We start from the raw sequence: 27,997 nt of genomic DNA, 5'->3' as shown, positions 1-27,997 counted from the left end.
CTAAACTAGTCTCTGTTTACATGTTTATAGTTTAAAGTGATTAACTAAACGAGTCTCTGTCTACATGTTTATAGTTTAAAGTGATTAAATAAACTAGTCTCTGTTTACATGTTTATAGTTTAAAGTGATTAACTAAACTAGTCTCTGTCTACATGTTTATAGTTTAAAGTGATTAACTAAACTAGTCTCTGTCTACATGTTTATAGTTTAAAGTGATTAACTAAACTAGTCTCTGTTTACATGTTTATAGTTTAAAGTGATTAACTAAACTAGTCTCTATTTACATGTTTATAGTTTAAAGTGATTAACTAAACTAGTCTCTGTCTACATGTTTATAGTTTAAAGTGATTAACTAAACTACTCTCTATTTACATGTTTATAGTTTAAAGTGATTAACTAAACTAGTCTCTGTTTACATGTTTATAGTTTAAAGTGATTAACTAAACTAGTCTCTGTTTACATGTTTATAGTTTAAAGTGATTAAATAAACTAGTCTCTGTTTACATGTTTATAGTTTAAAGTGATTAACTAAACTAGTCTCTGTTTACATGTTTATAGTTTAAAGTGATTAACTAAACTAGTCTCTGTCTACATGTTTATAGTTTAAAGTGATTAAATAAACTAGTCTCTGTCTACATGTTTATAGTTTAAAGTGATTAAATAAACTAGTCTTACTATTCCAGTGTCAAATAATGTATTTTACTGATAATTATTGATGTATTTCCTGAGTCTTCTGTGGGACTAATAAAGGATTATCTTATCTTATCTTCTCATTCAGTTATTCAGTTGCTCATTAATTTATTCTGCAATAATGAGTATTTTTACTTTTAGTATATTTTGATGCTAATACGTGTACTTTAAGGTAACTTCAAGTACAATCTTAAATACAAGACATTTTACTGTAACAGAGTATTTACTTAATAAAAGTTATGAGCACTTCTTCCTCCCATGAATCCACATCCACAGACTGCTAACTCAGAATATGACACCTGAGCTTTATTTATGTAATAACAGTAATAATAGTACAATAAATACTTTTATTATTATTATTCCAGTGTTAAATGATTTATTTTACTGAGTCTTATCATTCAGTTGTATTCTGTTATTTAAAACATTGTTTTCTATTTCCTACATTAAGGACCAGAGCCTCCTTATGACGTCAGAAAGGTGTCCAATTGGTCCTTTAGGGTTTAAAAGTGTCCTTCTTCTCCACCTTAACTCCTCCCTCCTCCTCCCTCCTCCTCCTCCTCCCTCCTCCTCCTCCTCCTCCTCCTCCTCCTCCTCCTCCTCCTCTTTGTGCCTCCTCTGCTCAACAAATGGGATCAACCTGTTGTTCAACTGGTCCAGGATCAGTTCAGCTTGTGCAGAGTCAGGAGCGCGCTCAGCTGAACTGGTCCAGGGTCAGTCCTGAGTCTCTCCGGGTACTCCGGTTGTTCCTCCGATCTCGGAGTTTTTTCTTCGGTCCCAGAAGCTCCGACCAGCTGCGAGTGTTCTCACGTCTCCACACATCACTAAAACACGATGGCCCGTTAGTGTAACCTGCTGGTTTAACCGTTAAATCTCGACGGGCCTGTTGATCGTTTACCGCTGGAGAAACTCAAGAAACACAAGAGTGAACTTTCCACCGTGTTAACGGACTCTGTTTCCTCACGTCAGCGGTTCTGAGTGTTTTTATGTTTAGTATAGTTGTTCCTGTGGTACCCCTTCTCTGAAATGGACTCTGTTCGTGGAGGAGGACTCGAGGACTAACGTTAAGGACTCGAGGAGGACTAAACTAAGACTTCACACCTCAGGAATTCATCCAGAAACAGACGCGTCAGTGAATGCAGCACGTAGCTAGTTAGCTTAGCTAGTTAGCTTAGTTTAATAAACTGTTTCTTTACGCAATGAAACACGGAAGAATACCGCAGATTAACGTGAACGCTGCGTGTGATGCGTGAAGCTCTCTTAGCTGGATCTTCATTAACGGATTCACGCTCCGCTCGGTTGTGTTTATATGCAAACTGTAAGTTAGCATCAACTCATGTTAGCTCATGCTAGCTGTAGGCTAACCTCCAGACATGCCGCTACACGGAGACGACCTGGGAGCTAACGATGAACTGATCAACTTTAAAGATGAAGGAGAACAAGAGGAGAAGAGGAACGTGTCCTCTGGTCGAGACCTGGACGATGTGAAGAACTCTCTAGTCAACGAGTCCGAGTCAGACTCAGAGGAGGAGGTAAGAGACCTGGGACCAGTTAGAGACCTGGGCCCAGTTAAGAGACCTGGGCCCAGTTAGAGACATGGGACTAGTTGAGAGACCTGGGACTAGTTGAGAGACCTGGGACCAGTTAAGAGACCTGGGCCCAGTTAAGAGACCTGGGACCAGTTAGAGACCTGGGCCCAGTTAAGAGACCTGGGCCCAGTTAAGAGACCTGGGACCAGTTAGAGACCTGGGACTAGTTGAGAGACCTGGGACCAGTTGAGAGACCTGGGACTAGTTAGAGACCTGGGACCAGTTAGAGACCTGGGACTAGTTGAGAGACCTGGGACTAGTTGAGAGACCTGGGACCAGTTAGAGACCTGGGACCAGTTAGAGACCTGGGACCAGTTAGAGACCTGGGACCAGTTAAGAGACCTGGGCCCAGTTAAGAGACCTGGGACTAGTTGAGAGACCTGGGACCAGTTGAGAGACCTGGGACTAGTTGAGAGACCTGGGACTAGTTGAGAGACCTGGGACCAGTTGAGAGACCTGGGCCCAGTTAAGAGACCTGGGACTAGTTGAGAGACCTGGGACTAGTTGAGAGACCTGGGACCAGTTGAGAGACCTGGGACTAGTTAGTGGAGCTGGTTTATGTAGACACGATACTGGTTCACCATCAGCGTGTGTGTGTTATTGTGGTTGTTGTTGTGTTATTATTGTTGTTGTTGTGTGTGTGTGTGTACAGACAGACAGACGGTCCAGGATCAACACAGATCTGGAGAACAGGATCAGACACAATCATCTGTTTCAGGAAGGTAAACAACACATTAATATCTTATCTAACATAAACAGTGTGAGCTCAGCCCAGGAGGCTGCTGGGAGTCTCTAAAGAGCCTAATGAGCCGCTAAGGCTAGTTAGCATGTAGCACACAACCTGTTAAACTAACCTGATGTGATCTTTGTTCTTGTTCCTCAGCCTTGAGGAGGCAGCAGGATGGAGGTCTCTTCCAACCCCCCCCCTATGTGGGCTACCCCTTCTTCATGATCTCAGACCTGAACCTTTGTAGTCCATACCTCAACAACGGGGCGCTGCCACCGAGCGCCAGGACGGTATGTTCAACCTGACATTTAAACATCTTCTGTAGTGACCCGATGGGTCTAGTAAAGGTGACGTCATCATGACCAGGTGGTCTGATGAAGACCTGGTCCTTTGTTGTGAGACCTGCTGGACCTGAAACCAGGATTCACTTCATGAAAATCCATCATGTTGATGTTCTGAGGATGTGTTTCTTTAACCTCTTCAGGGTCAAGAATGTGATGTTTGTATCGTCTGCTGAGACAGGCCTGAACACATGATCTCTCATCATGGCCGCTGCGTTAGCTGCGTTAGCTGCGTTAGCTGCGTTAGCTGCAGGATTGACGGGTGTTTCCATATTTCCTGCTCCCTGAAGCTGAATGGATCAGAGAGTCGACTGGTTTCATACAGAAACACTTGCTTACTAATCTTTGGCACACTGTTATTACAGAGACAGTTGAACACCAGTAGAGTACTGGTACCAGAACTCTACTGCTACAGCTGATTCAACATTAGACTTGTAGACCTATAATATAATAACTCATTTGTAAATCCAGTGAAACAGATTTATTTTCCTTCTCTGGTTTGTTTTGAAAGTCTGTCTCTGTGGATTTAACCAGACACACATGTCGGCTAAACACACAACTCACACACACACCTGCATTCCTCAACACCCCCCCTGTTAGTGGGCCATTGTTGTCATTAGCAGAGTGTGAATGGTCCTAATGCACGGCTCCATGGGGGGGGGGGGGGTCCATCCCAATATACCCAACACACTGCCTGTGGCTACACACACACACTTGTAGCTCAGACTGCATGTTGCCTCGAGACAACACACGTCTCTCTGCTCCTCCCTCACATTTCTCTTCACACAATGGGACCTTGTGTCCTCGTTAGTCTCCTTAGAGCCTGAGGTGTGTTTATGGGGTGGGGGGGGGAGGAAGAAGACGACAAGCGCCGGCCAGTCTGAAGGCAAGGCAAGTCAAGGTAAACAAGTTCTCGTTAGCAGGACGCTAGCTGAACCATAATACAGACTATTTACTGTCCCCATTCAGTCAGATAGGAAGCAGGAGACCTGTAGACAACCTGTTAGCTCACATGTAGCCTCACAGTAACCTCGCTAGCCTTGTTAGCTCACATGTAGCCTCACAGTAACCTCGCTAGCCCTGTTAGCTCACAGGTAGCCTCACAGTCACCTAGCTAGCCCTGTTAACTCACAGGTAGCCTCACAGTCACCTAGCTAGCCCTGTTAGCTCACATGTAGCCTCACAGTCACTTAGCTAGCCCTGTTAGCTCACAGGTAGCCTCACAGTCACCTAGCTAGCCCTGTTAGCGCACATGTAGCCTCACAGTCACCTAGCTAGCCCTGTTAACTAACAGGTAGCCTCACAGTCACCTAGCTAGCCCTGTTAGCTCACATGTAGCCTCACAGTCACCTAGCTAGCCCTTTTACTCCAATGATATTAAAACAAGCTCACTACAGTTTAAAACATTTTGGCAGCATCCATGAAATCAATCAGAAATCCAACTGATCCCCCGACAGTTACATGATGTCGTTGAGGCCAATAACGGATTGACCTCAACGACATCCCATCTTTCAGAAATTGGGCCAGATTCTGAAATAGTTTTGACTCTTTTGGGTTTAAAATGTGGTGTAATGATCTCATCCGATTCAGTAAAAATATGTCTTTTACTTTCTACGTGTTTTAAAAGAGCCAGAAGTTTGCTGACTTCAAATCGGTCATGCAGACACACACACACACCTGTGACACCATGTCACACCTGAGCAGCAGTGAATGGACTGAGGAGAGATTAACTCTCTGGGTTGAGTCTGTGTTATTTTCCCTCTGTTTAAAAAGGTGTGTGTGTGTGTGTGTGTGTGTGTGTGTGTGTTATATTTAAAGTGGGGCTCCTTTCAGAGGCCGAACAATCCCAGAATTCCTCTCTTTACTTGACATTGTCTCTTAAAATACCAGGAGGACCTAAAACATGACCTCATAAACACATTAAACAGCCTCACGTTACTTGTTCTCGTTAAAGAATAAATGTATATCAAGCTCCCGTCGCAGCGCCGCTCTACTCTTTGCGGTGGCGCTCTATCTGCAGTGCTTCGTAAACAGCAGTAACCCTAATAACTTTCCCCTCAAGTCACACAGTGAGGTTATGCTTCACTCTGTAATAGACTGGGGTGTGTGTGTGTGTGTGTGTGTGTGTGTGTGTGTGTGTGTGTGTGTGTGTGTGTGTGTGTGTGTGTGTGTGTGTGTGTGTGTGTGTGTGTGTGTGTGTGTGTGTGTGTGGATTTCTTTGGTATTTCCAACAGCTGGATCCAGTTAGCTCTCTCAGCCGTGTGTGTGTGTGTGTGTGTGTGGATGGAGTTGAGAGTAATTCTTATAGAGCTTGTGTGTCTCCATGTTTCTGTGAGTTGGTTCTTCTTCAGTAGGACTGAGTCCTTCTGCTCCGTTGGTCATGTGATCACGTTTACTTCTTATTGGTCGCTGGTGTGACTTTAATCAAAGCTCTTCGTGGTGTCGGACTAGTTCTGAGAGGTGACATCAGAATGTAAACATGTTGGAGATGATCAGGGTTCCTATAGAACAGGTCTACAGCGTGTTATTAAACCTTCTGTTGTTTATCTTATTTACAGACGACATGTCATTTCTGTCTCTACATGGTCGCGCATTTACAATTCTCCTCTGCTCTCTGTATCGCACACGGCGGAGTCTCACAAACACAGACACGTGCGCGCACACACAGGTGAGAGCACACACAGATGAGCACACACAGGTGAGCACACTCCCACCAGCAGACAGAGAGCGTGAGTCAGAAAATATGTTGCGTCAACCAGCTGAAAAGCAGACGACAATATCTGAATTTTTTACGTGCGGATCTCGATAAATGGGCCAGACGGTTCTGACTTTCCAAAATTCAATTTCTGCAACTCAAAATGCTTCTCAATCTCTCGTGTTGCCCCCCGTGCTTGTAAGCATGCTTGACACCGTCGCGGCTCCTAATGAGACGACGATGGTGTCTTGTGGGATGTCCTCCCAGATCTGTCTGAGGGCATCAGTGAGCTCCTGTGAAGTCTGAGGAGCAACCTGGCGGCGTCTGATGGAGCGAAACATAATGTCCCAGAGGTGTTCTATCGGGTTCAGGTCAGGTGATCGTGAGGGCCTTCATCCTCCAGGTACTGCCTGCATACTCTTACCACATGAGGCCGGGCTTCAAGGACTTCATCCTGATACCTAATGGCAGTCAGCCTGTAGAGGTCTGTGCGTCCCTCCATGGATATGCCTCCCCAGACCATCACTGACCCACCACCAAACCGGTCATGCTGAACGATGTTGCAGGCAGCACAGCGTTCTCCAGACCCTTTCACGTCTATCACAGGAGCTCAGGGTGAACCTGCTCTCATCTGTGAAAAGCACAGGGCGCCAGTGGCGGATGTGCCAATTCTGGTGTTCTATAGCAAATGCCAATCGAGCTCCACGGTGCGGGGCGGTGAGCTCAGGGCTCACTGAAGGACGCCGCGCCCTGAGGCCGCCCTCATGAAGTCTGTTTGTGATTGTTTGGGCAGAGACATTCACACCAGTGGTCTGCTGGAGGTCGTTCTGTCGGGCTCGGCAGTGCTCAACCTGTTCCTCCTCAAAGCAGTCCAGCTCTCCTGGAGTCACTGCCGGTCTCCTGGAATCTCCTCCATGTTCTGGAGACACATCAAGTCTCCTTACACCGGCACGCGTGGATATGCCGTCCTGGAGGAGTTGGACAATCTGCAACTTCTGGAGGGTTAATAAATCTCCTCATGCTCCCAGTGACGATGACTCTAAAGCAACACGAGAGGAGAACCAGTCACAGAGATCCAGAGGGAGGAACTTGAATTGGCCTCCACATGCAAAGCCAGTCCTGTTTTGGGGGTCGTCTCATTGTTGCCCCTCTGGTGCACCTGCTGTTGATTCCATCAACACCATGCAGCTGAAACTGATTAACAACCTGCTCTGCTCCTCACCGGACCAGATCATTATCAGAGGAGTGCAACTGAATCCATAACACTCTGATCAAAGATTGTTCCTTTCATGTTTTTGAGCAGCGTATTAATTAAAGATCTTTGCTGTATTAAACGTTATGTTCCTCTGTGTTCACAGTATTTACCGTTTCAGTGGCCTCTGCTGGACGTCCCAGGAAGAGCTTCTATCAGAGAGACCCCAACACACCTGGTGAGACACACACACACACACACACACACACACACACACACACACACACACCTGGTCCTGGTCTCTGATGAGGACCGGCTCCTTGTGATACAGATCATTACTTGTGATCTGACAGATAAAGGTCTCGTGACTCCTGAAAGGAAGAAATGAAGAATGAAGTGAATGTTATCAGTTTAACTTCTGGACTTCCTCGAATATTTTGACTTCCTTAACAAATTAATTAGTAAAAACTAAAATGAGAATATACTGATTACATATAACTATTGTTGAAGAAATCATTCAAGTCCGGTTCAGAAGTTGCTCTGGAGTTTATTAAAGAGTTTATCACAGAGCAGCTCTGTGACGGTGGGTTGACCCGAGCCAATGAAGACAGAAGCGTTCTATACATGGAGCCAGAGCAGAGGTTAGACTGCATGTCAATACTAGAAGACCGGTCAGGGGGACGATGACAAAGGGCAGGAAGGGGGGCATTCACACTCACACACAGCTGGCATTGGTCAATCGAGGGGTCGACACAGCAGGAAAGCAGCACCTCTGTGTATTTGGTTAGGAAGTCTGGCCCCAGTGTCTGTTCTTCATCACTACACACAGAATATACTGATACACTGTCACATATAACTACACACAGAATATACTGATACACTGTTACATATAACTACACACAGAATATACTGATACACTGTTACATATAACTACACACAGAATATACTGATACACTGTCACATATAACTACACACAGAATATACTGATACACTGTTACATATCACTACACACAGAATATACTGATACACTGTTACATATAACTACACACAGAATATACTGATACACTGTTACATATAACTACACACAGAATATACTGATACACTGTTACATATAACTACACACAGAATATACTGATACACTGTTACATATCACTACACACAGAATATACTGATACACTGTCACATATAACTACACACAGAATATACTGATACACTGTTACATATCACTACACACAGAATATACTGATACACTGTCACATATAACTACACACAGAATATACTGATACACTGTTACATATAACTACACACAGAATATACTGATACACTGTCACATATAACTACACACAGAATATACTGATACACTGTTACATATCACTACACACAGAATATACTGATACACTGTCACATATAACTACACACAGAATATACTGATACACTGTCACATATAACTACACACAGAATATACTGATACACTGTTACATATAACTACACACAGAATATACTGATACACTGTCACATATAACTACACACAGAATATACTGATACACTGTTACATATAACTACACACAGAATATACTGATACACTGTTACATATCACTACACACAGAATATACTGATACACTGTTACATATAACTACACACAGAATATACTGATACACTGTCACATATAACTACACACAGAATATACTGATACACTGTTACATATCACTACACACAGAATATACTGATACACTGTTACATATAACTACACACAGAATATACTGATACACTGTTACATATCACTACACACAGAATATACTGATACACTGTTACATATCACTACACACAGAATATACTGATACACTGTTACATATCACTACACACAGAATATACTGATACACTGTTACATATCACTACACACAGAATATACTGATACACTGTTACATATAACTACACACAGAATATACTGATACACTGTCACATATCACTACACACAGAATATACTGATACACTGTTACATATTACTACACACAGAATATACTGATACACTGTTACATATCACTACACACAGAATATACTGATACACTGTTACATATAACTACACACAGAATATACTGATACACTGTTACATATAACTACACACAGAATATACTGATACACTGTCACATATAACTACACACAGAATATACTGATACACTGTCACATATAACTACACACAGAATATACTGATACACTGTTACATATAACTACACACAGAATATACTGATACACTGTCACATATAACTACACACAGAATATACTGATACACTGTTACATATCACTACACACAGAATATACTGATACACTGTTACATATAACTACACACAGAATATACTGATACACTGTTACATATCACTACACACAGAATATACTGATACACTGTTACATATAACTACACACAGAATATACTGATACACTGTTACATATAACTACACACAGAATATACTGATACACTGTCACATATAACTACACACAGAATATACTGATACACTGTCACATATAACTACACACAGAATATACTGATACACTGTTACATATCACTACACACAGAATATACTGATACACTGTCACATATAACTACACACAGAATATACTGATACACTGTTACATATCACTACACACAGAATATACTGATACACTGTCACATATAACTACACACAGAATATACTGTGTTTCTGTACTTGTTTAAAGAGGAGGTGGGTTCTGTGGTTTCATTGGTCATGTATCAAAAGTTAAAGGAGAACACTGACACCTGGTGGACAGATGATGACGTGTCTCTGTGTTTATGTCTCCAGTCTAACAACGTTCAGGTGGTGCAGCATCCTCACATGACTCACCTCCACCCTCTGCTGTCCTACAGCCCCGAGGCCTTCTCCCCCCAGAGGGCCTCACCTGGCTTCTCTCCTGACGCAGGTGAGTCTCTCATCCATTGTGACAAACACGACCAGATCCACCTGGAATATCACTGACGTTCTGTGTGAATCTCCCCTGAGCAGGTATGTCGAGGACCCCCTGCTACCCGGTGTCTCCTGGAGGCATGGCTCAGATCCCTCACCCTCTAGGATGGCTGTGAGTAAAGTCTTCGTCACAGTGTGGACCGATATGTCTGTAGGTGTTTGACAGTCTGTGTGTGTGTCTGTGTGTCCATGTAGACAGGGACAGACCATGTACCCTCTGGCAGGAGGCTTCTCCCCTGCTGCTCTGGCTATGAACGCCTCCATGTCCAGGTAACCCACCAGAACCCTTCAGCTTTTGTTTTTGAGAGGAATAGGAAACGTTGACGTTTGACCTGTGTTTGGTGTGCAGCCTGGTGTCGGGTAACTTCTCTCCACATCTGGTGCCAACCCCCCACACATCCGTGAAGCAGGAGCCTGGAGGCAGCAGCCAGCCGGGGTACCAACACCTGCTTCTGTTACTTAGCTCATTAATATTACAATATTATTATTATTATTATATAATATATTGTGTTATCATGCTAACCTGTCCCTTTAGAAGGTCCACGTCAGACGTCCAGCAGGACAAAGAAGACGAGAAGAAGCCGCACATCAAGAAGCCGCTGAATGCCTTCATGCTCTACATGAGAGAGGAGAGACCTAAAGTAGTGTCTCAGTGCAAAGTGAAGGAGAGCGCCACCATCAACCAGATACTGGGACAGAGGGTGGTGTGTGTGTGTGTGTGTGTGTGTGTGTGTGTGTGTGTGTGTGTGTGTGTGTGTGTGTGTGTGTGTGTGTGTGTGTGTGTGTGTGTGTGTGTGTGTGTGTGTGTGTGAGACTTACTTAGTAACTGACTGAGATGTTTCTTGTCCACAGTGGCATTCTCTGTCCAAAGATGAACAAGCCAAATATTACGAACTGGCTCGTAAAGAGAGACTCCTTCACTCCAAACTTTACCCCGGCTGGTCAGCCAGAGATAACTATGTGAGTACATGTTTACAACACTGTTGCATGTTTACAGCACTGTTGCATGTTTACAACACTGTTACATGTTTACAGCACTGTTGCATGTTTACAGCACTGTTGCATGTTTACAACACTGTTACATGTTTACAGCACTGTTGCATGTTTACAGCACTGTTGCATGTTTACAACACTGTTGCATGTTTACAGCACTGTTGCATGTTTACAACACTGTTACATGTTTACAGCACTGTTGCATGTTTACAGCACTGTTGCATGTTTACAACACTGTTGCATGTTTACAGCACTGTTGCATGTTTACAACACTGTTGCATGTTTACAGCACTGTTGCATGTTTACAACACTGTTGCATGTTTACAACACTGTTACATGTTTACAGCACTGTTGCATGTTTACAGCACTGTTGCATGTTTACAACACTGTTGCATGTTTACAACACTGTTACATGTTTACAGCACTGTTGCATGTTTACAGCACTGTTGCATGTTTACAACACTGTTGCATGTTTACAACACTGTTGCATGTTTACAACACTGTTACATGTTTACAGCACTGTTGCATGTTTACAGCACTGTTGCATGTTTACAACACTGTTTCATGTTTACAGCACTGTTGCATGTTTACAACACTGTTGCATGTTTACAGCACTGTTGCATGTTTACAGCACTGTTGCATGTTTACAGCACTGTTGCATGTTTACAACACTGTTGCATGTTTACAGCACTGTTGCATGTTTACAACACTGTTGCATGTTTACAGCACTGTTGCATGTTTACAACACTGTTTCATGTTTACAGCACTGTTGCATGTTTACAGCACTGTTGCATGTTTACAGCACTGTTGCATGTTTACAGCACTGTTGCATGTTTACAACACTGTTGTATGTTTACAGCACTGTTGCATGTTTACAACACTGTTGCATGTTTACAGCACTGTTGCATGTTTACAACACTGTTGCATGTTTACAGCACTGTTGCATGTTTACAACACTGTTGCATGTTTACAACACTGTTACATGTTTACAGCACTGTTGCATGTTTACAGCACTGTTGCATGTTTACAACACTGTTGCATGTTTACAACACTGTTACATGTTTACAGCACTGTTGCATGTTTACAACACTGTTGCATGTTTACAGCACTGTTGCATGTTTACAACACTGTTGCATGTTTACAGCATCACACCGTCACTGAGGTCACATGTTGTTTTGTGTGCAGGGTAAAAAGAAGAAGAGGAAGAGGGCGAAGAGTGAGACTCAGTTTGAAGGTAAGAGCATGCTTTAATATAGTATTTATATAACATAAATACATGTAGTACTCCAGAGAGAGTACCTGTCTCGTAGGTAGTAACTGTTTTCATGAATAAGACTTCCTCATGATGACTTCATGTGTTCCTCCTCAGATGAAGAAGACTTCCCCCCTCAGCTGAAGAGACCTTGTGTGCCCCCTGAGGAGACGCCTCACACACACACTCTGCTCACACAGACTGCACACACACACCCCCGCTCCCACCTGACACAGCCGCACACCGTCTCCCACCTGACGCACACACACCTGTCCCAGGCAAGCCCCGCCTCCTCGCTGGACTCCCCAGCGACGCCGACCACCTCTCTGGCATCGCCCGCCGCTCCGGCGCCGACGCACACCGAGCACACGCACTCGTATGGCGGACAGGTGTCACCGTACGGCGAGCAGCTGCAGCCGCTGTCCCTCACCACCAAACCTCACCGGACCCCCCACCCTCTGAGCCGCAGCACCGTCACACCAGGACCCTCCACACCCACCTCCTCCTGTGACACCCCCATCTCCTCACCCCACATGGCTCCTTCCAGGTGTTCACCCCCTCCTCCGCCCTTCCTCGTCCCACCTCTTACCTCCGCTCACCAATCAGCTGCGAGCTCTCACAGTGCCTTAACTCATTCACAGCTGTTCTCACGCAGGAGAACCAATCAGCTGTGAGCAGCTGGTTTCACTCTGAACCTTCAAATACAATTAAAAGAAAATGCTTTTAATGCTGTAAATAAGCTTTCTTTTTTTACTTTTTTATAGATGTATAACATTTTATATTAGTATGAAAAGGACAAATAATTGGTCAATATTTGACTGCGTCTAACTTCATGAAACTGTATTTTTTTGCAAACTGTCACTTTTTCTAATGACTTTCTATGAATGAACTTTTAACGGGACGTTTGGCACCGAGGTCTGTTTCAAAAAGCTTTTTCTCACCTGGTTGTAATGAGTGTAAATCTATTTTCTGGTTCCTCTTCTGTGTTAATAAATATTCACTGAGTTCAGCAGTTCTTCCTGTGTGGTGGTGATGATGATGATGATGATGAAGACGAGTGTCAGGTTTCCAGACGTCTTCCCAAAGAGAAGCAGAAAGGAAGACGTCGTCCTAACTCGGTCCTTCGAGGATGTGATGCTGCACTGAAAGCAGCTCTAAAGTCTAAATTTAAATAAATCTAAATCCTGAAGTTTAACCTGGAAGAACACTTGAAGGTGTGAACGTGCTTTATTGTTTAAAAAAGGTAAAGAGTGAATTACAATAGTTGATTCTTCATAATATAAACGCTTGAATGAAGTTCTGAGGATAGAACGACCTTCACACGATGATCAAACGTTACATTGGAATTGAAGAGAACTCCTAAATATTTATATTAGGCTGAAGACTGAAGACCTTCAGGTGTTTAAAGGAGTCTGTTGGGGATCCTGGCTTCATAGAATGAGATCTTTTGATGTGAATGAATCTGCTGCTGGAAGCATATTAATACACAAAAGAAGAAGACCGAGGAGCGAGCTTTGAGGTTCTCCAGAGTTCATCGTGTCAGTAGATCAGTTACCAAGAGATGCTGCAAACAGTCGGACCGGTTGGAGATGAACCACGAGAGAGTCACACGACCAACAAAGACGTTTAGATATGAAAGGAAAGTGCTTTGATCCACTGTGTCCAAAGCAGAACTTGACGGTTTGTTCCCTCAGAAGAGCAGTTCGTTGTTTCTACTCAGTCTGTGATCGAGTCTGGAGATCGGTTTGTAATTGATCGTACAGACGGATAGAAATACGGAAGTCAAACATAAATCTTTGTTAGTTTATATACACAGGTATATATTTCACATATAAATATTTAACATCTGCTCAAGAGTCCAGCATACGCAGAATATTTCAGTCTTTGGACTTTCTACAGGAAGCCAGACTTTCCATCAGCTGTTGTTAGGCCGCTGATCTCCAGTCTAACTGATGGAAGGAGTCCGTGTCGACTCGTCAGTGGCGACCAGCGAGGTGGCCGAGAGCCCCGGCTCAGCAAATGGGAACACTTCTCTGGTCAGTCGGGTCAGGAAGCACGGCATCTCCTTCTTCCCAGCCAGCGCGCCACCTTTGGCCTGGAAGCTGTAGGCCACAGTGTGGGAGAGGCGGGTCATCAGGCGGGTCAGCTCCAGGTTACGATTGTCTTCCTGCTTTAATAAAGTGCAGAACGTCTGGAGCAAGACTGATCCTAGAGGATGCATGAAAGCTCCATATCCTGAGGAGACGACAGAAGAAGACCTGGGTCAAAACAGGAACATAAAAGCATCCTTCTCACTAGTGTTCACCTGGTGGTGTACATCACAGCTCTAGACCTTCTCACTAGTGTTCACCTGGTGGTGTACATCACAGCTCTAGACCTTCTCACTAGTGTTCACCTGGTGGTGTACATCACAGCTGTAGACCTTCTCACTAGTGTTCACCTGGTGGTGTTGCGTACATCACAGCCGTATCCACGGGAACAGAGAGATGCTGTGAAACGCTGCAGTCTCTGGTGTCACCAGCTGAATCCACCTCTACACCATCATCCAGACCAGCTCCTCGACACGCCTGCAGTGATCACAACCAGCCCTCAGTCACCCTCCATCTTCATCATCATGGTCAGTGTGTGTGTGTGTGTGTGTGTGTGTGTGTGTGTGTGTGTGTGTGTGTGTGTGTGTGTGTGTGTGTGTGTGTGTGTCAGAACTGTTTATTATGTAAATGCACATAGAAGGAATTTGACATGGTGGATGGTGCATAACATTAAACACAGTGCAACAAATAGAAACATTAACATTTACAATAGAATATAGTGCACAAACAAACAGACAACAGTACTTTAACCAAGTATAATGTAAGTGTAATGTGAAAGTGTGAAGGTCCTGAGATGACAGAGTCAGTGGGGGTCACGGGCTTTGTTGATGAACCCGACTGCAGACGGGAAGAAACTGTTCATGTGGCGTGAGGTCTTGGTCCTGATGGAGGTCTTGGTCCTGATGGAGGTCTTGGTCCTGATGGAGGTCTTGGTCCTGATGGACCTCAGCCTCCTGCCAGATGGAAGGGGCTCCAACAGTTTGTGTCCAGGGTGAGAGGGTTCGGCTACAATCCTTCTTGCTCGCTTCAGGGTCCTTGAAGCGAACAAGTCCTGGAGGGACGGCAGACTGAGGGGGCACTGGGACGGGTGGTCCAGAGGCATGAGCCCCTGCTGAGCTGGGGGAGGTGGACCTGGTGGTCTGGGGCTGGTTGATGGAGCCATGAGGTATCTGTCTGAGAGCTGGTGTTTAGCGTCTCTCACCGCCTCACTAAACCTGTATTTTGCCTCTTTGTCCCCGCTGCTAAATGAATGATCCTCATGCAGCCTTAGCTGTCTGAGTTCTGCGGTGAACAGGGTTTGTCATTGTTAGAACTCACCCTGGTGCTTGTTGGAACACATCTGTCTTCACAGAAGTGTGTGTGTGAGAGACAGTAAACACTCTCACCTGTATGAGGAACACTTTGGCCTTTTTCTCCATATATTCGTTGTTAAAATATGTGAAGATTCGAGACAGTTGAACGGGTTTCCCATCTGCTCCAAACACACAGCCGTCGTCACCGTGAGACGACAAGACGGCCAGAAAACAGTCCTTCACAGGCCGCCGGCTCTCTATACACACACACACACACACACACACACACACACACACACACACACACACACACACACACACACACACACACACACACACACACACACACACAGTATGAATGAGGATGAGGTATGCACTGAAGTGTACAGGTGAGAACATTCAGTCCAAAGTATGAGTTATGTCACGTCTCCAACACTGACCGATAACACATATATTATATTACACTTATATATATATATATATATGACATGAAATGTGAACTGTTTCATAACTTTCTTTTTCGTAACCGATAATCAGACTCTGTGACTGTTGCACCCCGTTATCTCTGCTGAGGCTCAGCACACAGAAGCAAACACACAATCCAGACAGAATGTCAGTAAAGATCATAACGTGTGGACTAATAATCTAAATAATCTATATTTATATTTGTCTTCATAACAAGTATGTAGAACCTCTGAGCCGACAACATCAAGACATACACATTCAAAATGAAATTGCTCTGAAGCTGAAGCTCTTCACGTTGTTGTATTTGTAATATGATCACCTTTCAGAAACAGCTGGTAGATCTCGTCCCCGCTGAGGTCGGTGTGGATGTCCACCTTAAAGCCCAGCTTGCTGAGGGTCCGGTGGAGGGTCTTGGCGTCTTTACCTGCTCCGGGTCTCCTTCCTAGTGTCACTCCTGGGTCAAACTGCTCCACAGAGACCAGAACCGCCCTGTTCCTGTGATCCATCAGTCCTCTGCTTCGTCTTCCTCTGTGAGACGCTGCTCTTTGCTGTGTGTCTCCGTTATGTCTGTCTGTCTCTGCTCTACAGATCACCTGCAGTCACACCTGAATGACCATATATGGACTTCCCTCTGCAGGCTGTTACAACAGGAAGGATCACGAGCGTTTCTGTCTCACTGTGTTACATAACATGCACGTGCCAGGAAAAGACTTCCTCACGTGTGTTCCTCTCAGGTGTGTTTCCTCTCAGGTGTGTTTCCTCTCAGGTGTGTTCCTCTCAGGTGTTTCCTCTCACGTGTGTTCCTCTCAGGTGTGTTCCTCTCAGGTGTGTTCCTCTCACGTGTGTTCCTCTCAGGTGTGTTCCTCTCAGGTGTGTTCCTCTCACGTGTGTTCCTCTCAGGTGTGTTTCCTCTCAGGTGTTTCCTCTCACGTGTGTTCCTCTCAGGTGTGTTTCCTCTCAGGTGTGTTCCTCTCAGGTGTGTTCCTCTCAGGTGTTTCCTCTCAGGTGTGTTTCCTCTCAGGTGTTTCCTCTCACGTGTGTTTCCTCTCACGTGTGTTCCTCTCAGGTGTGTTTCCTCTCAGGTGTTTCCTCTCACGTGTGTTTCCTCTCAGGTGTGTTCCTCTCAGGTGTGTTCCTCTCAGGTGTTTCCTCTCAGGTGTGTTCCTCTCAGGTGTTTCAGAGAAGCAATATTCTACATTTCCGGCTTGCAGGACAAAACGTATCTCACCATGAATTCCAGACAGTAACTGTTATATAACCTTTAATCACTTCATCTCGATCCAGATTACAGCAGCTGATCTGAAACTTTTGATCGTATCACTTGGTCTTCCTCAGCAGAGGGAGTTTGCTTGAAGCACTTTTTGTTCATGTTGGCTTAAAAATCACTGCTGGAGGATCTGGGTCTGTCCACGGTGGACCGGTCTCTGCTGGAGTCTGAGCTGAAGGAGGTTCTGGTGAACCTGCATGAGTTCATCTGGTTTCACCAGAATCCGACCCGGTGGCTCCGATGACGAGCATCAAGAATAACTCTATAGAAACAGACCATCTTCTCTCTGATGGTCTGTTTACTGATGGAGGTCTGATAGAGGATCAGGTCTACACTGAGACTGGTTCATATAGAGGATCAGGACTACACTGAGACTGGTTCATATAGAGGATCAGGACTACACTGAGACTTGTTAACGTCAAGTCAAACAGAGAGAAGAAGAACAGGAACGCTGCACGGTCACTGAGTTCAGCTGCTAAAAAATATGAAGACTCAATAAAGACACTTAAAATATCATCAATGTGTGCAAAGTACTGACAGACAGAGTACTACTTCATGTGCTGCAGTCAGGCTTTAGAAAGTGACCGAAGAATGAAGTAATACCACTAATAAATACATAAAAGTACTGCGTTCAAAATGAGATTCAGTGGATTAAAAAGTACAATATTTACCTCTGAGATGTAGTACAGTATAAAGTACATGTACCTCTGAGATGTAGTACTGTATAAAGTACATGTACCTGTGAGATGTAGTACTGTATAAAGTACATGTACCTCTGAGATGTAGTACAGTATAAAGTACATGTACCTCTGAGATGTAGTACAGTATAAAGTATTTAGGCTGAATGAAAAACTGTGAATGCGCTTTTATGTGTCACGTGATTGCGTGTCGAAACGTCATCAACACGCGACTTCGGTCGGCAGACAGTTTGTGGACCAACATGGAGCCGCTTGTTCAAAGATAGTGTTTTTAAATCATCAGATATTTGTTCTGCTCGTAGTCCGTGAGTATAACGTACTATAACGTAGTACATCGTAGTATAATATAATGAATACGCTTCAAACAGCCTCGCTGTCTGTCTGTAGCTGCACGTGGTAACATTCATGTTTCTATTGTTTATAGTTTGATTCAAACAGAAGAAGATCAACATGTCTCAGAGGGGAGTCCCGAGCAGGTGAGTCTCATACAGATATTCATTATACTATTTATATATATATATATATATACACCCTGTAATATGTCTGACGTAAAGATATTCATTATACTTGTATCTGACGTAAACGACCTGGAACAGAAGAGTTTTCGTAATTTTCTTATATAATCTCAAAAGTATCCGTACCAGTACTAATACCACACTGAGTATTAGTACTGCATTCATAACCTTCCTGTAGTCAAAGTATCCGTACAAGTATTAATACCGCACTGAGTATTAGTACTGCATTCATAACCTTCCTGTAGTCAAAGTATCCGTACAAGTATTAATACCGCACTGTGAGTATGTGAGTAACATCTGGAGATACGTGTTTTTCACTGGTTGATGAGAAACTGATTCATGAATGTCTCAGTAACCAGATGTTGATTCTTGTCAATAGATGGCTCGATTATTCAGCTGTTGGGAAACGACTTAACGGGACGCGTTTCATCGCCTTTAAAGTTCCTCTGAAACAGGTCAGGATTCAAGAAGTCTGGTTTCACCTTTCTGTTGTTGGAGCAGCTCTTTAACGTCTGTAACGTCTGTAACGTCTGTAACGTCTGTAACGTCTAACGTCTGTAACGTCTGTAACGTCTGTAACGTCTAACGTCTGTGTTTGTTCTTTCAGTCTCTGAACCGTCAGCTTCCGTGTTCGGATGCGTTTGGTCCGTGGGAGCTGCTGGACGCTCTGAACACCGAAAAGCAAGAGCTCGGTTTGATCGTTGATCTGACGTTCACCACACGCTACTACACCCTTCAGGTAACACCCTTCATGTAACACCCTTCATGTAACACCCTTCAGGTAACACCCTTCATGTAACACCCTTCATGTAACACCCTTCATGTGACACCCTTCATGTGACACCCTTCATGTGACACCCTTCATGTGACACACTTCATGTAACACCCTTCATGTGACACCCTTCATGTGACACCCTTCATGTGACACCCTTCATGTGACACACTTCATGTAACACTCTTCATGTGACACCCTTCATGTAACACCCTTCATGTAACACTCTTCATGTAACACCCTTCATGTGACACCCTTCATGTGACACCCTTCAGGTAACACCCTTCATGTGACACCCTTCAGGTAACACCCTTCATGTAACACTCTTCATGTAACACTCTTCATGTAACACCCTTCATGTGACACCCTTCATGTGACACCCTTCAGGTAACACCCTTCATGTGACACCCTTCATGTAACACCCTTCATGTGACACCCTTCAGGTAACACCCTTCATGTAACACCCTTCATGTAACACTCTTCATGTAACACCCTTCATGTGACACCCTTCATGTAACACTTCATGTGACACCCTTCATGTAACACCCTTCATGTAACACCCTTCATGTGACACCCTTCAGGTAACACCCTTCATGTAACACACTTCATGTAACACCCTTCATGTGACACCCTTCATGTAACACTTCATGTGACACCCTTCAGGTAACACCCTTCATGTAACACCCTTCATGTGACACCCTTCATGTAACACCCTTCATGTAACACCCTTCATGTAACACCCTTCATGTGACACCCTTCATGTAACACTTCATGTGACACCCTTCAGGTAACACCCTTCATGTAACACCCTTCATGTTACACCCTTCATGTGACACCCTTCATGTAACACCCTTCATGTAACACTCTTCATGTAACACCCTTCATGTGACACCCTTCATGTAACACTTCATGTGACACCCTTCATGTAACACTCTTCATGTAACACCCTTCATGTAACACCCTTCATGTGACACCCTTCATGTGACACCCTTCATGTGACACCCTTCATGTGACACCCTTCATGTGACACACTTCATGTAACACCCTTCATGTGACACCCTTCATGTGACACCCTTCATGTGACACCCTTCATGTGACACCCTTCATGTGACACACTTCATGTATCACCCTTCAGGTAACACCCTTCATGTAACACCCTTCATGTGACACCCTTCATGTGACACCCTTCATGTGACACACTTCATGTGACACCCTTCATGTGACACACTTCATGTATCACCCTTCAGGTAACACCCTTCATGTAACACCCTTCATGTGACACCCTTCATGTGACACCCTTCATGTGACACCCTTCATGTAACACACTTCATGTGACACCCTTCATGTGACACCCTTCATGTGACACACTTCATGTGACACCCTTCATGTGACACCCTTCATGTGACACCCTTCATGTGACACCCTTCATGTAACACTCTTCATGTAACACCCTTCATGTGACACCCTTCATGTAACACTTCATGTGACACCCTTCATGTAACACCCTTCATGTAACACTCTTCATGTAACACCCTTCATGTGACACCCTTCATGTAACACTTCATGTGACACCCTTCATGTAACACCCTTCATGTAACACTCTTCATGTAACACCCTTCATGTGACACCCTTCATGTGACACCCTTCAGGTAACACCCTTCATGTGACACCCTTCAGGTAACACCCTTCATGTAACACCCTTCATGTAACACTCTTCATGTAACACCCTTCATGTGACACCCTTCATGTGACACCCTTCAGGTAACACCCTTCATGTGACACCCTTCATGTAACACCCTTCATGTGACACCCTTCAGGTAACACCCTTCATGTAACACCCTTCATGTAACACTCTTCATGTGACACCCTTCATGTGACACCCTTCATGTAACACTTCATGTGACACCCTTCATGTAACACCCTTCATGTAACACCCTTCATGTGACACACTTCATGTATCACCCTTCAGGTAACACCCTTCATGTAACACCCTTCATGTGACACCCTTCATGTGACACCCTTCATGTGACACACTTCATGTGACACCCTTCATGTGACACACTTCATGTATCACCCTTCAGGTAACACCCTTCATGTAACACCCTTCATGTGACACCCTTCATGTGACACCCTTCATGTGACACCCTTCATGTAACACACTTCATGTGACACCCTTCATGTGACACCCTTCATGTGACACACTTCATGTGACACCCTTCATGTGACACCCTTCATGTGACACCCTTCATGTGACACCCTTCATGTGACACTCTTCATGTAACACCCTTCATGTGACACCCTTCATGTAACACTTCATGTGACACCCTTCATGTAACACCCTTCATGTAACACTCTTCATGTAACACCCTTCATGTGACACCCTTCATGTGACACCCTTCAGGTAACACCCTTCATGTGACACCCTTCAGGTAACACCCTTCATGTAACACTCTTCATGTAACACTCTTCATGTAACACCCTTCATGTGACACCCTTCATGTGACACCCTTCAGGTAACACCCTTCATGTGACACCCTTCATGTGACACCCTTCAGGTAACACCCTTCATGTAACACCCTTCATGTAACACTCTTCATGTAACACCCTTCATGTGACACCCTTCATGTAACACTTCATGTGACACCCTTCATGTAACACCCTTCATGTAACACCCTTCATGTGACACCCTTCAGGTAACACCCTTCATGTAACACCCTTCATGTAACACTCTTCATGTAACACCCTTCATGTGACACCCTTCATGTAACACTTCATGTGACACCCTTCAGGTAACACCCTTCATGTAACACCCTTCATGTGACACCCTTCATGTAACACCCTTCATGTGACACCCTTCATGTAACACTTCATGTGACACCCTTCAGGTAACACCCTTCATGTAACACCCTTCATGTGACACCCTTCATGTGACACCCTTCATGTAACACCCTTCATGTAACACTCTTCATGTAACACCCTTCATGTGACACCCTTCATGTAACACCCTTCATGTAACACTCTTCATGTAACACCCTTCATGTGACACCCTTCATGTAACACTTCATGTGACACCCTTCATGTAACACTCTTCATGTAACACCCTTCATGTAACACTTCATGTGACACCCTTCATGTAACACTCTTCATGTAACACTTCATGTGACACCCTTCATGTAACACTCTTCATGTGACACTTCATGTGACACCCTTCAGGTAACACCCTTCATGTAACACCCTTCATGTAACACTTCATGTGACACCCTTCAGGTAACACCCTTCATGTAACACCCTTCATGTGACACTTCATGTGACACCCTTCAGGTAACACCCTTCATGTAACACCCTTCATGTGACACTTCATGTGACACCCTTCAGGTAACACCCTTCAGGTAACACCCTTCATGTGACACCCTTCATGTAACACTTCATGTGACACCCTTCATGTAACACTCTTCATGTAACACCCTTCATGTAACACTTCATGTGACACCCTTCAGGTAACACCCTTCATGTAACACCCTTCATGTGACACCCTTCATGTAACACCCTTCATGTAACACCCTTCATGTGACACCCTTCATGTAACACCCTTCATGTAACACCCTTCATGTAACACTTCATGTGACACCCTTCAGGTAACACCCTTCATGTAACACCCTTCATGTGACACCCTTCAGGTAACACCCTTCATGTGACACCCTTCATGTGACACCCTTCATGTAACACCCTTCATGTGACACCCTTCATGTAACACCCTTCATGTAACACTTCATGTGACACCCTTCAGGTAAGACCCTTCATGTAACACCCTTCATGTAACACACTTCATGTAACACCCTTCATGTAACACTTCATGTGACACCCTTCAGGTAACACCCTTCATGTAACACCCTTCATGTGACACCCTTCAGGTAACACCCTTCATGTAACACCCTTCATGTAACACTCTTCATGTAACATGCTTCAGGTAACACGCATGTTTACATGTTCTTCTCCGTTCTCCAGGACGTCCCAGAGTCTCTGCTGGTCTTGAAGATCTTCACCGCCGGTCACGAGGTTCCGAGCGACGACACGATCCTGAGCTTCAAACGCGCCGTATGCAGGTTTCTACGAGACAACGCGGAGAACGGTGATTGATGTTACTAACACGTTAACATGTTAGTAACTTGAACACATCTGCTCACATGTTAGTAACTGTTACTAATGTTGCTAACATGGGTAATGTAAAGGTGTGTTAGTGTATTCAACTAGCTCACTCGGCTAAGAGGGTTGTCTGGTAAATGGAAGGTTGACGGTTCGATCCTTGGCTGAGTCTAAGTGTGCTTACACTTTCTAAGTGTAAAGAGTAAATAGAGTGTATAACATAAGTTACTAACATGTCAGTAACATTTACTCCTGTTAGAAACATGTAAGCCAACAACTTGTTACTAACATCAGTAACATGTTATGTTATGTATTTAACTAACATAAGTTACTTTAATGTTAGTTACATAAATTACTAATTACTAATATCAGTGACTAGCATAATTTACTAACAGAAATGTAGTGTAACTAACTGCAGATATCATATTTTACACATATTACTGGTGATTCCATATTTCAAAAACACAAATATTGACAATTTGTATAATTTATTTTTAAATTGTTTTAATTATTTGTAGCTCAAGGGGGGGGGCAGCGCCTTCTATTGACCAGCCTGTTAGTTACTAACATGTAACATGTGAGCAGATGGTTGCAACTATCTATTCTTTCCACTGTCAGGTCATTTAGATTAGATTTATTGTTTTTGTCTTAATATCTGTAAGTGGTGTAAGAAAAGCAGACGAATGTCTCTTTAGGAAAGACAAAAGGAAAACAGGAGGAGGAGGTTTGTTACAGAAAGAGAGAAAAGTAGTAAACGTTGTGTTCATCTTGAGGTTCGTCCTTTTTGTTTCAGACAAGCTGATTGGAGTCCACTGCACTCACGGTCTAAACCGGACCGGATACCTGATCTGCAGGTGAGTCAGTCTGAACCTCAGGTAGTTTGACCTGTAGAGTGAACGGTGTGTAACAGCTGTGTGTGACCTGCAGGTACCTCATAGATGTTGATGGGATGGATCCTAAAGAGGCAGTAGAGTGTGAGTACTGATGGTTATGTGAACGTGTCGTCAACGATAGGAAAGCTTCTTCAATGTTCTTTTGTTCTCAGTGTTCAACTCCTCTCGGGGACATGATGTTGAGAGACGGAACTATCTGGACGACCTACAAAGTGGACCGAAGAGGAGGTGACCCTCTTTAAAATACCTCATTATTTTACATGCCGACTATGCAGAACGTTAACGGGTCTGTTTCCACCAGTAATGAGGGGATGGAGGAGGCTGAGCAGGAGCCAATGAGAGGCCTCGCTTCACGTCGGCCCAGTTTCACCCCGTCAGACTCTGACAGCAGAGAAGAGAGACGGCCCCACTTTAAAGAGTCCCGGAACCACAAGTAGGGTCTTCACATCTGTCTCTAACATCTTCACATCTGTCTCTGACATCTTCACATCTGTCTCTGACATCTTCACATCTGTCTCTGACATCTTCACATCTGTCTCTGACATCTTCACATCTGTCTCTAACATCTTCACATCTGTCTCTGACATCTTCACATCTGTCTCTAACATCTTCACATCTGTCTCTAACATCTTCACATCTGTCTCTGACATCTTCACATCTGTCTCTGACATCTTCACATCTGTCTCTGACATCTTCACATCTGTCTCTGACATCCTCACATCTGTCTCTAACATCTGTCTCTCTGCTCATCCTCCTCCAGCAGACCTTTCCCTCCAAGAGGAACAAACCAGCGCTCACACCACCACCACACTGGTCCACCTATGGGAGCCCCTCATCCCCCTTATCAATGGACCCCCTCTAATGCTGACAGTCAGTGGAGGAGTACCCCACACTCAGAGGACAGGAGCTCCAGGTATCCTCCTCCAGAGGATTGGAGGTCCAGATGTGCTCCTCCAGAGGATTGGAGGTCCAGATGTGCTCCTCCAGAGGATTTGAGGTCCAGATGTCCAGCTCCAGAGGATTTGAGGTCCAGGTATGCTCCTCCAGAGGAGAGGAAGTCCAGGTATGCTCCTCCAGAGGAGAGGAAGTCCAGGTATGCTCCTCCAGAGGACAGGAGGTCCAGATTTGCTCCTCCAGAAGACAGGAAGTCCAGATTTGCTCCTCAAGAGGACAGGAAGTCCAGATTTGCTCCTCAAGAGGACAGGAAGTCCAGATTTGCTCCTCAAGAGGAGGACAGAAGGAGAGGTCCTCCTCCTCTCCCTCGTTACTCTGCACGCTGGACTAACGAGTCCATCGGTTGAGACGGACCAGGAGGACCTTGAGACTACAGTGGACTGGACCTAAGATGAGACTAACGTGTGAAACCTGCTGCTCATCAACAGAAAGATGTTTTATGTTGAACAGCAGCTGTGATTCAGACCAGAAGACGTCTTCGTGGTTCTGGTGATGAACTCTCTGATTCAAGCTCTAGTTTGGTTTCCTGAGCTTCAGCCCATGGAAACAAAGACATGAAGCAGTTTGTCAGAGCTTCACCTTATTGTTCATACTTTTATATTTCTAGGTTTTATCCCTCTGAAGGCAACAATTGATTATTTTTATTTAGTCTATTAATCGATTAGTTGCTCATTCTATAAACAAGATGTGGAACATTTGCTGTATATGAAAGATATTAAAGTTCATAAAAGACTGAAATGTGTCAGAAGTACGTGTTTGTGGAACCAGTGAAAGTTAAAAATATCTTTGACGTTATAATAAAGTCACTATAATTCTCTGGAGATGGATTAATCAGTTTGTCAACTAATCGTTTCAGTCGATCAATAAATCTATAAAGGACGTCAATAAATCACCTGAACAGGTGAGTGAACCCCAAGACGTCGTCAACAAGTGAGTCCTTATTATACTACTACTAGTACTACTACTACTAGTACTACTAGTACTGCTGCTAGTACTACTGCTACTAGTACTACTACTACTAGTACTGCTGCTAGTACTACTGCTACTAGTACTACTACTACTAGTACTGCTGCTAGTACTACTGCTGCTAGTACTACTACTACTAGTACTGCTGCTAGTACTACTGCTACTAGTACTACTACTACTACTGCTACTAGTACTACTGCTACTAGTGGAAGTACTACTACTACTACTACTACTGCTACTAGTACTGCTGCTACTACTGCTACTAGTGCTACTACTACTGCTACTAGTACTACTGCTACTAGTGCTACTAGTACTACTACTACTACTGCTACTAGTACTACTGCTACTACTGCTACTAGTACTACTGCTGCTACTAGTGCTACTACTACTGCTACTAGTGCTACTGCTACTAGTACTACTGCTACTAGTGCTACTAGTACTACTACTACTACTGCTACTAGTACTACTGCTACTACTGCTACTAGTACTACTGCTGCTACTAGTGCTACTACTACTGCTACTAGTGCTACTACTACTAGTGCTACTACTACTAGTGCTACTGCTACTAGTACTACTGCTACTAGTGCTACTATTACTACTACTACTACTGCTACTAGTACTACTGCTACTACTGCTACTAGTGCTACTACTACTAGTGCTACTACTACTACTACTAGTGCTACTGCTACTAGTACTACTGCTACCACTGCTACTAGTGCTACTACTACTAGTGCTACTACTACTACTACTAGTGCTACTGCTACTAGTACTACTGCTACTAGTGCTACTAGTACTACTACTACTACTGCTACTAGTGCTACTACTACTAGTGCTACTAGTACTACTACTACTACTGCTACTAGTACTACTGCTACTACTGCTACTAGTGCTACTACTACTAGTGCTATTGCTACTAGTACTACTGCTACTAGTGCTACTAGTACTACTACTACTAGTACTACTGCTACTACTGCTACTAGTGCTACTGCTGCTACTAGTGCTACTACTACTAGTGCTATTGCTAGTAGTACTACTGCTACTAGTGCTACTAGTACTACTACTACTGCTACTAGTACTGCTGCTACTATTGATTTGTTCCAATCAGTTCATTTAAATGAGGTCTGTAGTTGTGTTTTATGTGTATTTGTCGTGTACTTGATGCGTTGATACTTTCTGAAGAGAATCTTTTTATTGCAGTCAAACCTGCAGCACAATAAACCATCACACCAAACATTATTCATGTGTATTATATTTAAATACACATTTTATATAAACCACCTCATCACACCAAACATTATTCATGTGTATTATATTTAAATACACATTTTATATAAACCACCTCCATCACACCAAACATTATTCATGTGTATTATATTTAAATACACATTTTATATAAACCACCTCATCACACCAAACATTATTCATGTGTATTATATTTAAATACACATTTTATATAAACCACCTCCATCACACCAAACATTATTCATGTGT

The 27,997-nt window shown here is 43.9% G+C and overlaps 3 protein-coding genes across 5 annotated transcripts; 2 read left to right on the top strand and 1 right to left on the bottom strand.

Annotated features, from left to right (window-relative positions):
* Nucleotides 1-1,431: 1,431 nt before the first annotated feature.
* On the top strand, nucleotides 1,432-13,528 carry LOC306710202 (transcription factor 7-like 1-B). Of its 3 annotated transcripts, none has more exons than XM_079178609.1 (12): nucleotides 1,432-2,219; nucleotides 2,929-2,998; nucleotides 3,160-3,293; nucleotides 7,398-7,469; nucleotides 10,045-10,162; nucleotides 10,246-10,318; nucleotides 10,402-10,476; nucleotides 10,556-10,642; nucleotides 10,745-10,907; nucleotides 11,059-11,166; nucleotides 12,385-12,433; nucleotides 12,569-13,528. In XM_079178609.1, the coding sequence occupies exons 1-12, from the start codon at nucleotides 2,061-2,063 to the stop codon at nucleotides 13,123-13,125; spliced, it is 1,665 nt and encodes a 554-aa protein (XP_079034735.1). In that variant the 5' UTR covers nucleotides 1,432-2,060; the 3' UTR covers nucleotides 13,126-13,528. The 3 variants fall into 3 exon arrangements, with proteins under 3 accessions (XP_079034735.1, XP_079034734.1, XP_079034733.1); XM_079178608.1 differs by having other exon boundaries at nucleotides 10,742-10,907; XM_079178607.1 differs by having other exon boundaries at nucleotides 10,556-10,907.
* Nucleotides 13,529-13,671: 143 nt separating this feature from the next.
* LOC306710495 (caspase-3-like) lies at nucleotides 13,672-16,850 on the bottom strand. Its single transcript, XM_079179085.1, has 4 exons — nucleotides 16,618-16,850; nucleotides 15,927-16,090; nucleotides 14,892-15,018; nucleotides 13,672-14,686 (listed from the first exon to the last, which is right to left on the bottom strand). Exons 1-4 carry the CDS (start codon nucleotides 16,802-16,804, stop codon nucleotides 14,397-14,399), a joined length of 768 nt encoding a protein of 255 aa, XP_079035211.1. The 5' UTR covers nucleotides 16,805-16,850; the 3' UTR covers nucleotides 13,672-14,396.
* Nucleotides 16,851-18,465: 1,615 nt separating this feature from the next.
* dusp11 (dual specificity phosphatase 11 (RNA/RNP complex 1-interacting)) lies at nucleotides 18,466-26,264 on the top strand. The gene is made up of 10 exons (XM_079179739.1): nucleotides 18,466-18,568; nucleotides 18,688-18,739; nucleotides 19,158-19,233; nucleotides 19,386-19,517; nucleotides 23,556-23,679; nucleotides 24,487-24,547; nucleotides 24,621-24,667; nucleotides 24,739-24,814; nucleotides 24,888-25,019; nucleotides 25,347-26,264. The coding sequence occupies exons 2-10, from the start codon at nucleotides 18,714-18,716 to the stop codon at nucleotides 25,885-25,887; spliced, it is 1,215 nt and encodes a 404-aa protein (XP_079035865.1). The 5' UTR covers nucleotides 18,466-18,568; nucleotides 18,688-18,713; the 3' UTR covers nucleotides 25,888-26,264.
* The last annotated feature ends 1,733 nt before the right edge of the window (nucleotides 26,265-27,997 follow it).

This window comes from Pholis gunnellus, assembly GCF_910591455.1.
Source record: "Pholis gunnellus genome assembly, chromosome: 18".
In the NCBI taxonomy this organism is placed as follows: domain Eukaryota; kingdom Metazoa; phylum Chordata; class Actinopteri; order Perciformes; family Pholidae; genus Pholis; species Pholis gunnellus.
This window is presented reverse-complemented; position numbering and strand designations above follow the sequence as displayed.

Bases quoted from the DNA above. Each gene is read 5' to 3' on its own strand.
- LOC306710495 (XM_079179085.1), bottom strand. From the start codon at position 16,804: ATGGATCACAGGAACAGGGCGGTTCTGGTCTCTGTGGAGCAGTTTGAC. The intron at 16,091-16,617 runs GTGATCATATTA...GTGTGTGTATAG, and splicing joins CTACCAGCTGTTTCTGAAAG to AGAGCCGGCGGCCTGTGAAG. The intron at 14,687-14,891 runs GTGAACACTAGT...TCGTCTCCTCAG, and splicing joins GATGTACGCAACACCACCAG to GATATGGAGCTTTCATGCAT.
- LOC306710202 (XM_079178607.1), top strand. From the start codon at position 2,061: ATGCCGCTACACGGAGACGACCTGGGAGCTAACGATGAACTGATCAAC. The intron at 7,470-10,044 runs GTGAGACACACA...TTATGTCTCCAG, and splicing joins GAGAGACCCCAACACACCTG to TCTAACAACGTTCAGGTGGT. The intron at 10,319-10,401 runs GTGAGTAAAGTC...GTGTCCATGTAG, and splicing joins CCTCACCCTCTAGGATGGCT to ACAGGGACAGACCATGTACC.
- dusp11 (XM_079179739.1), top strand. From the start codon at position 18,714: ATGTCTCAGAGGGGAGTCCCGAGCAG. The intron at 19,518-23,555 runs GTAACACCCTTC...TCCGTTCTCCAG, and splicing joins CACGCTACTACACCCTTCAG to GACGTCCCAGAGTCTCTGCT. The intron at 23,680-24,486 runs GTGATTGATGTT...TTTTTGTTTCAG, and splicing joins ACGAGACAACGCGGAGAACG to ACAAGCTGATTGGAGTCCAC.